The following is a 12,987-nucleotide window of genomic DNA, read 5'->3' as shown; positions in this document are numbered from 1 at the left end:
GAGATTTGGAGTTGAAAGACAAGATAATTTTTGGCCCTAAAGTTGACTTAACGGTCCCTGTGACAGAGTGCTAGGTATGAAACCCTGAGTCAGCACTCAGTTCACAGGAGGTGCTCTGAACAGAGTGCTGTCTCAGGGTTTCATACCTAGCACTCTGTTCACAGTCGCATTGATGATTCCCTTGGCTAGCGCAGAGTCACTGTGCTACATCCTATCCATGTCCTGTCCCAGTAAAACTGGTGAAGCCAGGTGAAAAAGAGCATAGTCCAAACATTCATACATTCTAGCTTCAGCCACTTTTGCACCCTTTACCTCCTGAACTGCAGTTTGGTCACAGTTTAGAATCTGGGCCAGTACTAAGAGTCCAGTTCATTAAAGAAAACAGTTCCCTTAAAACACATCTAGGCTTGTGAATGTTTTCTGTGAAGAAGATTTTTCTGAGTTCATATTCTGGCCTACGGTTTCAGAGTTCAGTGCATTCCTTGAGTAATCTGACCCATCACTTAGCTCTTCTGTTTGACCCAGTGTATCACATGTGTGTGAAATACCAGTATTGCTATACTTGTGATCTGTCAGAAGTTAATGTGTCACCACCCTGTTCCAATTGTATTATAAAGAGTGCACTATAGATGATAGGGAAACTTGAAACCTGGGCCATAAAAATATCCTTGTGTGAGCCATTGAGTGCAGAGTGATATGCATCAAGTGATCAGTGCATCTGACATGATAGTGACAAGTTGCTGAGGACTACACATTTTTCTGTCATACGTTAAAAATTTCTATTATGTCCTGGGTAGGGTTGATTTGTTGATCTGATGAAACTGGCATGACAATAAGGAAGATCTTGAGATTGCATTTGCTCAGTCACAAGATCCCGCCCCACTCTACGGCTCATTGTAAGGAACAAACACCAGGCCTGATGGTTCCAGCACTGGCCTAAGCAAAAGTATCATGCAATGTCATCCCTCTTAATGGTGGTGGTGTTCTTGCTCAAATAAATGAGTTTGTTTGAATGATGAAGCAATTACCTTGTTTTGAACAAAAGCTCTTAAGGAAGCCATCATTTTTGCCAGAGACAATAGTAATTTTTATTTACTGATAGTAAATTTTCCAGAATTCTTTCCTACTTTTTAAATACTTGTACTTTTTAAGTTCCTATGCGTAGTTGTACAAGCTTTGAAAACCTATTTAAGCCAAAAGCCTTTTCCAGCTTTAAAGAATTGAGTGACTTCAGCCCCATCTATATTGGCTTGGCAGGCAGACAGTTTTGAAGTTACCACAGGTTGGGGAGAATAGGGTTATTTAATAAAAGTGAAGCACAGATTTGACTTATCATTATGCTAGTGAGACGAAAGGAGCTGAAGTGACCCTTCTGAAAAAAGAACAGGAGTACTTGTGGCACCTTAGAGACTAACAAATTTACTTGAGCATAAGCTTTCATGGGCTATAGCCCCACTTTCATCAGATGCACTAGACTTGGAACATACAGCAGAACGATATTTATACATACAGAGAACATGAAAAGGTGAAGTAGCTCATACTAACTGTTAAGAGACCAATTAGTGTACACTAATTGAATCTTAATTGCCCATGTTAAGATCTTCACACTTCTATGTGTCCACTCGATTACAACTCTCAAAAAATATTGTTATCTCCCTGCTGATGACAGCTCAGCTCAAGAACGACTCTTACGTGGTAGGCAACTTCCATCCTTTTTCGAATGGTTCTCTGTATGTATTAAATTATCTTCTTGCTGTATGTCCAGTCTATGCATCCCGATGAAAGTGGGCTGTAGCACCACGAAAGCTTAGCTCATAAATTCGTTAGTCTGCTAAGGTGCACAAGTACTCCTGTTCTTTTGCGGAACAGACTAACATGGCTGCTACTATGAAACCTGACTCATTGAAAAATTCCTCGTCATTTCTCCTGAGTTGGCATATCACTGGCCATAGACTTACTGTCTCCCTGAAAATTTTTTAAATGATAACAACTCTGCCTCCTAGCTGTGGTATAATGTTAAATCTCCAAAACATTTTAATACAGTGTCATCATCAGTCATGTTGGTCGCCAAGATATTATAAGAGAGAAGGTGGGCGAGGAGCTGAATATTGAGCTCTAAATACTCTCAAAAGTTTGTCGTCTTATCAACAGAAACTTGATCCAATAAAAGATTATTAACGTACCCACCTTGTCCTTCTGAAACATGTAAAACCATATTTTAAAAAAATTATTTTGGGGATGATCTTCACTAATAATAGTCTTTATTTTATTTAATTGTAATATTAACTATCTGTGCTGCAACATAAATAGAGAATGTTTAGTGCTCCATAGCAACATGAGAAGCTAATTTGACACGTAAACTTTGACATATATTCATGATAAGATAGACTGCAGGTTGGAATTCTCAGCTAGTTCATCATTCATCAAGTCTATGAATTATGGGAAATTCAGACACCATCTTTGTTCATCAGCAGAATGAAAGTAGGGAGAAGTTCAATGGTTTGAGGGTTGGTGTTAAGAATGATCAAAGTACAAGAAGACAATCTGGCTGTCAGTCTGTTAAAGTACTGGCAATATGGATTAGAACTCTAGGACTGGAAGTTATCCACGTGTATAACCTTTCAATTTAGGGAGGAGAGTCTTCAGAAAACGTTATGGGAAAGAGTATCTACTCATGTGATTGAGAATCATCTAACCTGCAAGCAGCCACCAGACACCAAATTCAGGGACATTTAACAACCACTGTGGACTATCAAGCTGAAGCAGTGGACTGACAACAACTGCTAATAAAGAGTAGAGGTTAGAACTCAAATAGCTGAATGCAATTTATTTTAATAAATAAAAAAATAATCTCCTTGCTTCCATATTTACCCGCTTATTTCTGTTGGAAGCCTGTTTAAGACGGAAGATTAGGAGTGTAAGTAAATGGGCAGTAGAGGAGCAGTTCTTCGATTCTGAAGTACGTGCTCCTGGATCATTGCAGCCAGTCACTAGAGATTGGTGAAAAAAAAAAAAAAAAAAGCTATTGTTCATGCATTCTTATAGTGAAAGACAACACAGCTCAGCAGATCTAGTGCCAACCCACGTGCCAAAATACATACTCACGTAACTGCCTAGCTATAATTCCTACAGAATACACCGCTACCTCGATATAACATGAATTCGGATATAACACGGTAAAGCAGTGCTCCGGGAGGCCAGGGCTGTGCACTCCGGTGGATCAAAGCAAGTTCAATAAAACACGGTTTCACCTATAACATGGTAAGATTTTTTGGCTCCCAAGGACAGCGTTATATCCGAATTCATGTTATATCGGGTTGCGTTATATCAGGGTAGAGGTATATATCCATATTTCCCCTCCTCCCAGCGGAAGAACTCACCTTTGTGTTCATCTGTTATTGCTGCTCAGTGAGCAAAGTTTTGTGTTAATTTCTCTGATATGTGAGCCACAAAAGCAAATCACTGAATTCTAATATCTTCTGTTTCTTGGTGAGGGAGTGATTATGGTTGTCTGTATACTTGTAAGATTATGTTAGTGCCTAATACATATAGCTGTTCACAGTAGTGGACTGCTTTAGAAGGTAACTTTCTCTCATTAATTTTCTAGGTGGCATGGGAGACTCTGCAGGAAGAATTTTCTCACTTCATGACAGAAAAGAAAGGAAAAGAGCATGATGATATCTTTGATAAACTGAAACAAGCTGTCAAAGAAGAAAGTATTAAACGACACAAGTGGAATGAGAGAGCAGAAGACAGCCTGGTATAGTGTAGTATTTGTTCACATGGCTGCCAAACCAGTTGCCTTTGAAATCATTTTGATTTAAGATGAATGTTCATTTTGCTTGCATTTTTTTGGTTAAATCCCTAATAGTGTTGGAAGAAGTCATAGGAAATGTATCTATCTCTGCTTTTGAATGTCATGATCTGAATCAGTGGTTCTCTTTTGGTTTATTATTTTATTTTATTCTTTATTACCTTTCATAAATCAGCTTACCCTCCCAGTATTCAATAATCTCGCTATTTGGTTCTCAGAGGTTTTTTCTGTGCCCATGGACCACAGCCAGAAAATCACATCCACAAGTAAAATGAATTAATAATATAAAGCCTAGAAATGTGGTAAAGTAATAGCATTTACCTGCTCCTCTGGTAGATTGGTTCCATGCTCCAGTGGGATTCACTGTTGACGTTCTTGACATTGTATGCAGTGTTATTGTAGCCATGCTGATCCCAGGATACTAGAGAGACAAGGTGGATCAGGTAATATCTTTTATTGGACCAACTTCTATTAGTGAGAGAGACAAGCTGATCGGTGCGTTTCTTGTATGTAGTTGTCTGATCAGCCTCAATAATGCAATCCTACAAACATCTATATAAGAAGCCCACAGATCTCCACAGGTACCTTTGTAGCTACAGTAGCCACCTCAAACACAGCAAGAAATTGGTTATCTACAGCCAGGCACTCGGATGCCACAGAAGATGCTCAGAGGAGAAAGTCTGGCATATACACCTTAACTCACTCAAAACTACCTTCACCAAACAAGGATACTTCATCAGAGAAGTAGATCACATCATAGAACAGGCCTATCAAATACCCTGAGAGAATCTGCTTCAATACAGAAATAAAACCCCCTCTGACCTCACACCTCTAGTTGTCCCCTACTACCCCTCACTGGAACCCTTACAGGGTATCATCAAACAACTACAACCCATACTCGATGGGGATTCCATCCTGAAAGAGATCTTTCTTGAACCCCCTCTTCTGGCCTTCAAACAACCCCACCACAACCTCTCCAAGCTCGTCATCAGAAACAAGCTCCTCACAGACCAGGACACGCCAATTCAAAGTGGCACCAAACCCTGCCAGAACAACAGATACAAAACTTGCAGTCATATCTCCACTGCTATGGTGCTCGACAGCCCCCTCAACACACCTTTTGAGATCCATGGATCCTACACATGCATGTCACAGCATGTGGGGTACCTCATCCAGTGCACTCAGTGTCCCAATAACAACTCTGTGGGCAAAACCAGACAATCACTGCGCTCTCGAATGAGCTCGCACAGAAAAATGATAAAATATAAAAATGCCATATCACTGTTGGTGAAAGCTTTTCACAAAGCCATCGCTCTGTCAGTCCTCATCCTCAAAGGAAAGCTGCACAACGTTTTTCAAAAGACAAGCCTGGAAGCTTAAATTAATTACTCTGCTAGATGCCAAAAATCATGGATTGAATTGCAACAATTTATAACCCACTAACACTCCCTCCCCTTTCCCCCGCTCACCCAATTCCTTCCCCCTCCCCCCCTGATTGGGTGGATGTTAACAGTCCACTTCACCTTAAGTGGTCTCTTGAAACATGCCTTAACTACTTATGCCAAACAATCTGTTCCACTTTGTATTTAGTTGTGACACTCTGAGTATGTTTCCCAGATGTGAAGAAGAGCTCTGTGTAGCTCGAGAGCTTGTCTCTCACACCAACAGACGTTGGTCCTCACCCACCTTGTCTTTCTACTACGTGATAGTCCACATATTCATCTCCTGTCAGCAAGACACAGCAACATAAGGGGCTGAACTTCGAGGCAAAACATTGTTAGATGATGTGCAGAAAGTTTCCCTTACTAGAGTAACACACAGGGTAAGTGCTGTGTCCGCAGAGATGTTCTAAATAGCATATACTGCCAAAACTGAGCCGTCTTCAGAAATCACTTTTGAGTGGGGCATGTTTTCATGATAAGAAACAGTGTTCTGAGTTTAACTTTTTGTTTGCTATTTTCTGTCCTGAAGGTAGGTTCTAAATAATTAATTGATTTGGCGACTAAAAAGATGGGCTGTAAAACCTAAGATTTGTTTTTTGCATTGCCAGCGAGTGATACAGCACAATGCTTTAGAAGATCGGTCAATATCTGATAAACAGCAGTGGGATGCGGCTATTCACTTCATGGAGGATACTCTCCAGAGTCGTCTCAAGGACAGTAAGTGCTCACACTTTATATTCTATGATAGGAAAAAGTTTTCTATACAGTGATGTATGTGTATGTAATCTCAGTTACATTCTGTGTATAGTACATTTCAGACTCCTCACTGTTGATATAGTCCTAGCACAGTTAGTTAAAAAATTGATGAAAGATATGACTAAATCTCCGAGACTGCTTTGAAAATTTCAATCATTTAAAAAGCGACTGTGAAAACTTTTTGATTATTGAATTGCTTTGAGGGTTCCATAAAAGAGGCGTTAGAAGTCTACTTTTTGATCATACTTAAGGTTTTGGTTCAATAGATGTCTTTCCTAGTAGCGTCTTTTTTACTGAGTGATATCTAATACCTTGTTTCCTTTTCTAGCTGAATCTGTTATTGAAGACATGGTGGGCCCAGACTGGAAAAAAAGATGGCTGTACTGGGTAGGCCGCACTAAAGAACAGGTAAAAGCCGACAGAAATATTGACTGTCTTGCAGCTGCATATTCTTGTGGTTAGCATGGTGATGATTAATGACTAAATTTTAAAATTATGGATCTGTGTACTCTAGTGCTTTTGCACATGCCATACAGTTTGCAATTCCCCAGTATCATTTCTAAGCTTTGTAAATGTTAGCCCAGAGGACATGATTTATTTTGGATAACTGGCATGTGCATAATATAAGCGATTATAAACTTGTTTCCTTTCTACTTCATTGGAATTATGTCTTTTACTGTTCAGTCGTTAAACTGAATGTTTGTAGGAAAGTTCTTCTCTTGGTAGATAAACCAATATGTAAGCAGGATGTTAATTAATTTAGTCTTTTGCACCACTTAATGTAATATCTCACCATGACTAAATGATGTCGTTTCAATAATGAACTACAGTATGATAGGTGGCGTGTTACTGATCACTATTGTTAATGTTGCCTGAGCATTTCTATTCTAACCCACTCTTCCAAGTTATTTGCAAATGAGAAACTTTCTCCCAATGAATTTAATGTGTCTGTTGGGTCTCTGCCCAAAAGGGAGTTATTTTTAGAATATCTGTATACAGTCAAACCTCAAAGTTACGAACACCAGAGTTCTGAGTGGTGAACCCCACACCTCATTTAGAACTGGAAGTACTCAAACAGGCAGCAGCAGAAACCAAAAAAAAGCAAATACAGTACTGTACTGTATTAATTGTAAACTACCAACAAAATAAAGGGAAAGCAGCATTTTTCCTCTGCGTAGTAAAGTTTCAAAGCTGTATTAAGTCAATGTTCAGTTGTAAACTTTTGAAAGAACAACCATAACGTTTTATTCAAAGTTACGAGCATTTCAGAGTTGTGAATAGCCTGCGTTCCCCAGGGTGTTCATAACTCAAAGGTTCTACTGTAGAAAGACTTAGGAGAGAGGACCATGCTATAACATAGTACAGGTAGGAGACTGAATCATAAATAATATTTAACAGCATCAAGATAAAGATTGAATTTTGAAGATTTCCCAAAAGGGGTGACAGAGTTAATTGATGCATTTTCTTTCCCTGCTTACTTTCTCTGGCATTCAAAATCCAGGATGATTCAAAGTTAGCTGGTTCTGTGAAAAAAGTTAAGGCTGAATAAAGAGAGACATGGTACTTTGTCTAAGAAGGAGATACCAGGCTATGAAGTTACAATGCAGCTAAGATCTGATTTGAGATTAGATATCCAAAGGTGAACAGAGAAGAAGTTGAGGGACTTGTTGAGTTGGGTGGCAGCCATGTAGAACTGATGGTCAAGAGATTGTCAGCTATTTGGAGTTTTAAATGCAGACCTTAATTAAAATCATTATTGTCAAGCAGTCTACACTTCAGCCTTTTTGTCCGTATTGAGTAAGTGATATATTTATTGTTACTACCTACACAGCTACTGCGTAAAGGTTTTTGTAGTCTGAGCTAATGACATAGACATGGGTGACATCTAGCTGGGGTTCTTACCTTTGTAGCTCTTCACACGAATGGTGGTGCTGGGAAACTACCAATTACAAATAATGTGGGAATGTCTGTGTTTGAATTTAAACCTCTTCTTTTTTTTTGAGAATATTCGTAATGAAACAAAAAATGAACTTGAGAAGATGATCAAATGCAACGAAGACCATGCAGCTTACCTTGCAAATGATGAGGTGACAACTGTCCGAAAGAATCTTGAAGCAAAAGGGGTAGCAGTGGATCCATGTTTGGTAAGATGTAACTTTGTAGCAGAACATATGGAAGCATTTATATGCGCTGTCTAGCTATCATAAAAATAACTATCTAAACTGAACTTGTAATCCAGATGTTTCAAAATAAATTATTAAATGAATGCTCGCATGCAATGCACACAATTTTGTAGGGCTTTACTTGTTGGCTGTCAGACAACAGTAGTACAGCACTTTTGGATTTGACAGTGGAATCAGAATCTTGCAAGCAGATACCTTGCCTGTGATAGAGGCCCATATTGTAGCATGTCTACCCCTAAAGTAATATTATCCATACAGTATGTAGTGGAAGCAACCCTTCCACAGCGGACAGAGGAATGATTAAACCTATTCTGTGTTATTTACAAAGACTTTGTGAATTGTAGTTAATTGTATGTGCGGTTGAGTTTGGCTAATTCATCTCATGGATATAAACAGATGAACTTCAGTCAAAGAGATTGTAGTTAACTCTATCAAAAGGGAGCATCTTTCGTCAGGGGACTGTGTCACTGGGGTGAAAATCTTTTGGAAAATGGTTTACAATTCTAACTGTGTAAGGTCCTTGAAGTAACCAGGCCTTTCATTTCATTAAACATGCAGTTTAAAAAACTAGTTATATAAGAAAATTCAAATATTGTCAATATTAGGTACATGGAGATTTTCTTTAGTTCTGTGTTGTTTTTGTAGTAGCTTTGGCCCCAATCCTGCAAAGACTTATGCACATACTTAACTTTATTACCATGAATACTCAAGCTAAGTACATAATAATAATACTTAGCTTTTATACAGCATTTCTCATCAGAGGATCTCAAAGCACTTTACAAAAGGAGGTAGTAATATTATCCCCTGTTTAAAGATAGGAGATACTAAGGCAGAGAAGTGAAGTGACATGACTTGCCCAAGGCCACTCAGCCAGCCAGTGGCAGTCAGGAACAGAATCCATTTCTTCCGAGTCCCAGAACAGAACAGCACTTCATCTACTAGAACACGCTGCTCTGATAAAAAACCAGAGTACACACATAAGAGTTTGCAGGATTGGGATCTAAATAAACCTAATGAAGAAAAGTTCTAAATATATGTGGTTTCTTCCTAAATCTAAGACCCACTAATGTACTTCTCTGTGCCCTTTTCTGGCTAAACAGCAAGTTAACTAATGTATGGCATTCAAAGTGCTTAATCTGTTGTGTTCAAATGACAGTCTTTGCAGACTGTGACCTGTAACTTGCATTTAACTCAGAATAACGGTGTGCCATTTAAAAATGCATACAGTGTCTGTACACAGTTTAAACTTCTGAGAGGATGCTGCAAACATTGAAGACTAGAAATGTAAACATGCTATTTGACAGAATCCTTTTTAATGTTTGCCTTAGATCAGTTAAGATGTTGATTATATGCTGTATAGCTTTCATTAATTTGCCAACTGATAACCGCATAACATTTAAACGTATACAGGGAAAGGGATTGTGCAACTCAATTCTGTACTTTTTTCATGTGCTTATGGTGAAATGTGATTATTAAAATACATAAAATATTAACTGGAGAATGCTTATGCAGTTTATCCATGAATTTTAACTACTTTCTTCTTAGATTAAAGACACATGGCACCAAGTTTATAGAAGACATTTCTTGAGGACAGCTTTGAGCCACTGTAATCTGTGTCGAAGAGGCTTTTATTACTACCAAAGGCATTTTGTAGACTCTGAGGTAAATTGAGGAACATATGGATACTGCCGTTTGGGGAATGCGAACAACCTCAATGTCTACAGAGATCTAGCCAAAAAGAAAGCAACCATTTTTATATTAATCTGTTTCTTTATATGCTTTAAAATATTCAGTATGGTATTTATAATCCCAGCTGACTGCTTTCAGTGGACAAAATTCCGTTAAGTGGTAATTACACAAAATGTCCACTAGATGTCATTCATCAACTAATCATCCCTGTTCCTGACTCTGTAGCTCTTCAGTGTGTTATGACAATTTAATGTTACAACAGCCCTCAGGACTATTGGCGTCTTGCTGGTATCCACGTATTTGCCCCCACTTCTCCCATTAATGTCTGCTTTCCTTATTGACTTTTAGATTTCAAAGTTGTAGTGGAGGAAAAGCCTTAATACTAAGGAGAATGGCTTTTCTGTGAAGAGGGTGGAGCAGTAGTGTTAGAAACAAAAATAAGGGTTAATATTTGGCACAATAAAATGTGGGCCATATGCAGGTAATTTTCATCTTTAATAATCAGCCACAAAGCTAGCAATCAGGCCTCCTCTGTTGAACCTTTTAGTGTATCTGTGGAGCCTCCAATATTTGTAAATGGAAGGGTTAGAGAGAAATGGCAGTTTTGTTCTGATGCAAGCAGTGTTTTGGAAATCTGTTTTTGATCCTGGATAAAGGACGTCATCCCTTGAGATATGGAAATGGCTCAATGCGTGTCACAGATTTATACTTAAAATTATGGGATGATAAAGATGAAGAAAATGTCCAAGATGTTTAGAGAGCCACCTTTTGTAACTTCATGTATGATTTGTCTTTTAAACGGTTGGAAGTTGGATGATTGCAGTGCTGCCTGCAGCAGTACAAAGAGGAGGGCTTGCTCTTTAATCAGTGTGTTGAAATAAAGAAGAAACTGCCAAAAAAGCTAAAAATAAAGCAATCTCCCTATGATTAAGGGAAAGAATCAACATACACAGTCTAAAATCCTCCTTGTCCCTACCACAGAAGCCTCTCTACAAGACTGCTGTAGTTAGGGCTCTGTGGCACAGGATGGGGTCTCAGAGAGGAACTGGGAGCTGCCATCCTGTGGCCCCAGGCATGCAGTGAGGAATACAGGCAGCAACCTAGCTGGAGTTCAAACATCAACTCCTCCTCTGTGTTATACCCTCTTTGGTAACCCCGCTACAAAGCTGAAGCTTCCTGTGGGCCTGGGGTATCTCCTGTAAGCACTTGTGCAAGCCCCTAACTACCACATGTTTTTCATAAGCTTTTGTCAGACAGCAGGACAAAGTTTGGAGTATGCCTGTCTCCTTCCAGCCGGTATAATACAGCCTTGAGAGCGCCATGTGCCCAGACCCAGTTTGTATGTAGTGCCTGCAAGTCACTTTCCTGTGCTGTCCCTTCATGACCCTTTCCATTGGAGAAGGGTGAACAACTGGATGCAGGGGGAGTGGGAGACATGTTTAACAAGACTGAGAGTGGCCTTTGGCATAGGAATTTTGGATATGTTTCTTCATCATGCACAGCAAATCATTTCTATATGTTTTTGCATAAGTTAATGTGTACATGCTATAGTCACTGTGTTCAAGAGTGTATGTCAGAGCAACCTCAGTTTTCTGTTTAAGGGACTACACGGTTCGTTGACCCCCCCCCCCCCCCCATGGGGAAGGAAGGTAAGGAAGCACTAACACCTTCCTCTACCTTTTTCAGCTTGAATGCAATGATGTGGTTTTGTTCTGGCGGATACAGCGAATGCTGGCGATTACAGCAAACACACTGAGGCAGCAGCTTACTAACACTGAAGGTGAGGCTTATCGCGACTGATCTGTTAGCACTGTGTCGCAAAGGTTAATAAGCTTCTAGTGCTATCCCATTCGGTTGTCACTTTCTGGTTCATTAGAATAGAAGGCTGTTTTGGTTTCATGTTTTGGTGGGCGATGAGGTATCAACTATTAAACTGGTTTTGATGTAGGTAATATGTTAAATATTTTAAACCCATTAACAACTATTTTCAGGTGCTAGCTTGTTATACAATGCTGAAAAGGTTGAACTTTGTTCTGAGCAAGCAAAGAGGATGCGGGAAGAAATGAGCACAAGTGTATATGGTATAAAAAAATGCTCCATAAGGAATACAAGGAGAACCATGACAATACCTGAGTCTGGCCTGAGGAGATTATCACAACGCTAAATTACTTGATTCCAGAGCTGGAGTTCTCCTTCCACTGATTCCTCTCGGAAAGGGTATCCTAAGGCTACTTGTTTAATGTGTTTATTATTTCTGATGTTGGTGATGCATATTTGAGGCTGTTAAAGCTGCACTGCCATCATCCTTTTGGTACCATCCAGCTCTTGACATCTCATACTTTCTACACTGGAAGTTCTCTCAGCTTCCCAAGTATCTGGTCTAGATGAGAACTAATCGGCTAAGACTGTGCCCGTGTAAAACAAGAGTGCCTGAGGAAATGGTGCAGGGAACATCAGACCCTTACACTTTAGGAGCTTTTCTCAAACAGTTTGCAATCTAGTGGTTCTTTTGGCTCTAGACTCCTGTTGGATGCCCAGATAACAGTGGCACCCAAGAGTACTTTTGTCCACCTTCACTGGTTGAAAGAGATTGAGGCTTTTTCTTCTGGGCATTTCACATACTGAGCACAATATCCTTGTGCTCCACAGGATTCTAACAGCCTTCCTTGGGGGAATCCAAGCTATAGTCCCTTTGGTTAGGTCCTGTGTATTTTAGAAACAACCTCTCTTTATGCACCAAGCCAGCACTGGAGATCAGCTGAGCCATTGTAAAAGACAGGCACTAGGTTTGTCTATCTAGGGATAAAGTCTACTATGTGGAGGGTATGTTGATTTTTTTTCAGGGCAAGTGGCAGGGTTTATCTGTTTGCTCAGGCTTTCCCTGAGAGGCTGTTTGAGGGAAGCCTGTGACTCATGGCTGGAATTTCATTAGTAGTAGTTGTCATGGTATTTATTGATTAATGCACAAATGCGAGTTTCTAGGGAATACCAGGATTTGTAAAAGTGTCTAGCTATCATGTTTCATGCACTAGAAATTAAGTGCAATTAATATTTTAATACCAAATATGTAGGTTTTATGAAGCTTCTGGCAAGATCAGCTTGG

At 39.5% G+C, this 12,987-nt stretch overlaps 1 protein-coding gene across 1 annotated transcript in view; it reads left to right on the top strand.

Moving 5' to 3' along the window:
* Positions 1-12,987, top strand: part of OPA1 (OPA1 mitochondrial dynamin like GTPase) — an 88,654-nt gene that overhangs the window by 47,057 nt on the left and 28,610 nt on the right. The window contains 7 exon segments of the mRNA XM_075069044.1: positions 2,631-2,799; positions 3,608-3,760; positions 5,865-5,973; positions 6,341-6,420; positions 8,016-8,156; positions 9,741-9,857; positions 11,571-11,664. Coding sequence (XP_074925145.1) covers positions 2,631-2,799; positions 3,608-3,760; positions 5,865-5,973; positions 6,341-6,420; positions 8,016-8,156; positions 9,741-9,857; positions 11,571-11,664 — 863 coding nt within the window.

This window comes from Chelonoidis abingdonii, chromosome 8, assembly GCF_003597395.2.
Source record: "Chelonoidis abingdonii isolate Lonesome George chromosome 8, CheloAbing_2.0, whole genome shotgun sequence".
Taxonomy (NCBI): domain Eukaryota; kingdom Metazoa; phylum Chordata; order Testudines; family Testudinidae; genus Chelonoidis; species Chelonoidis abingdonii.
Note: the sequence above shows the minus strand (reverse complement) of the source record. Positions and strands in the feature narration are given on the sequence as shown.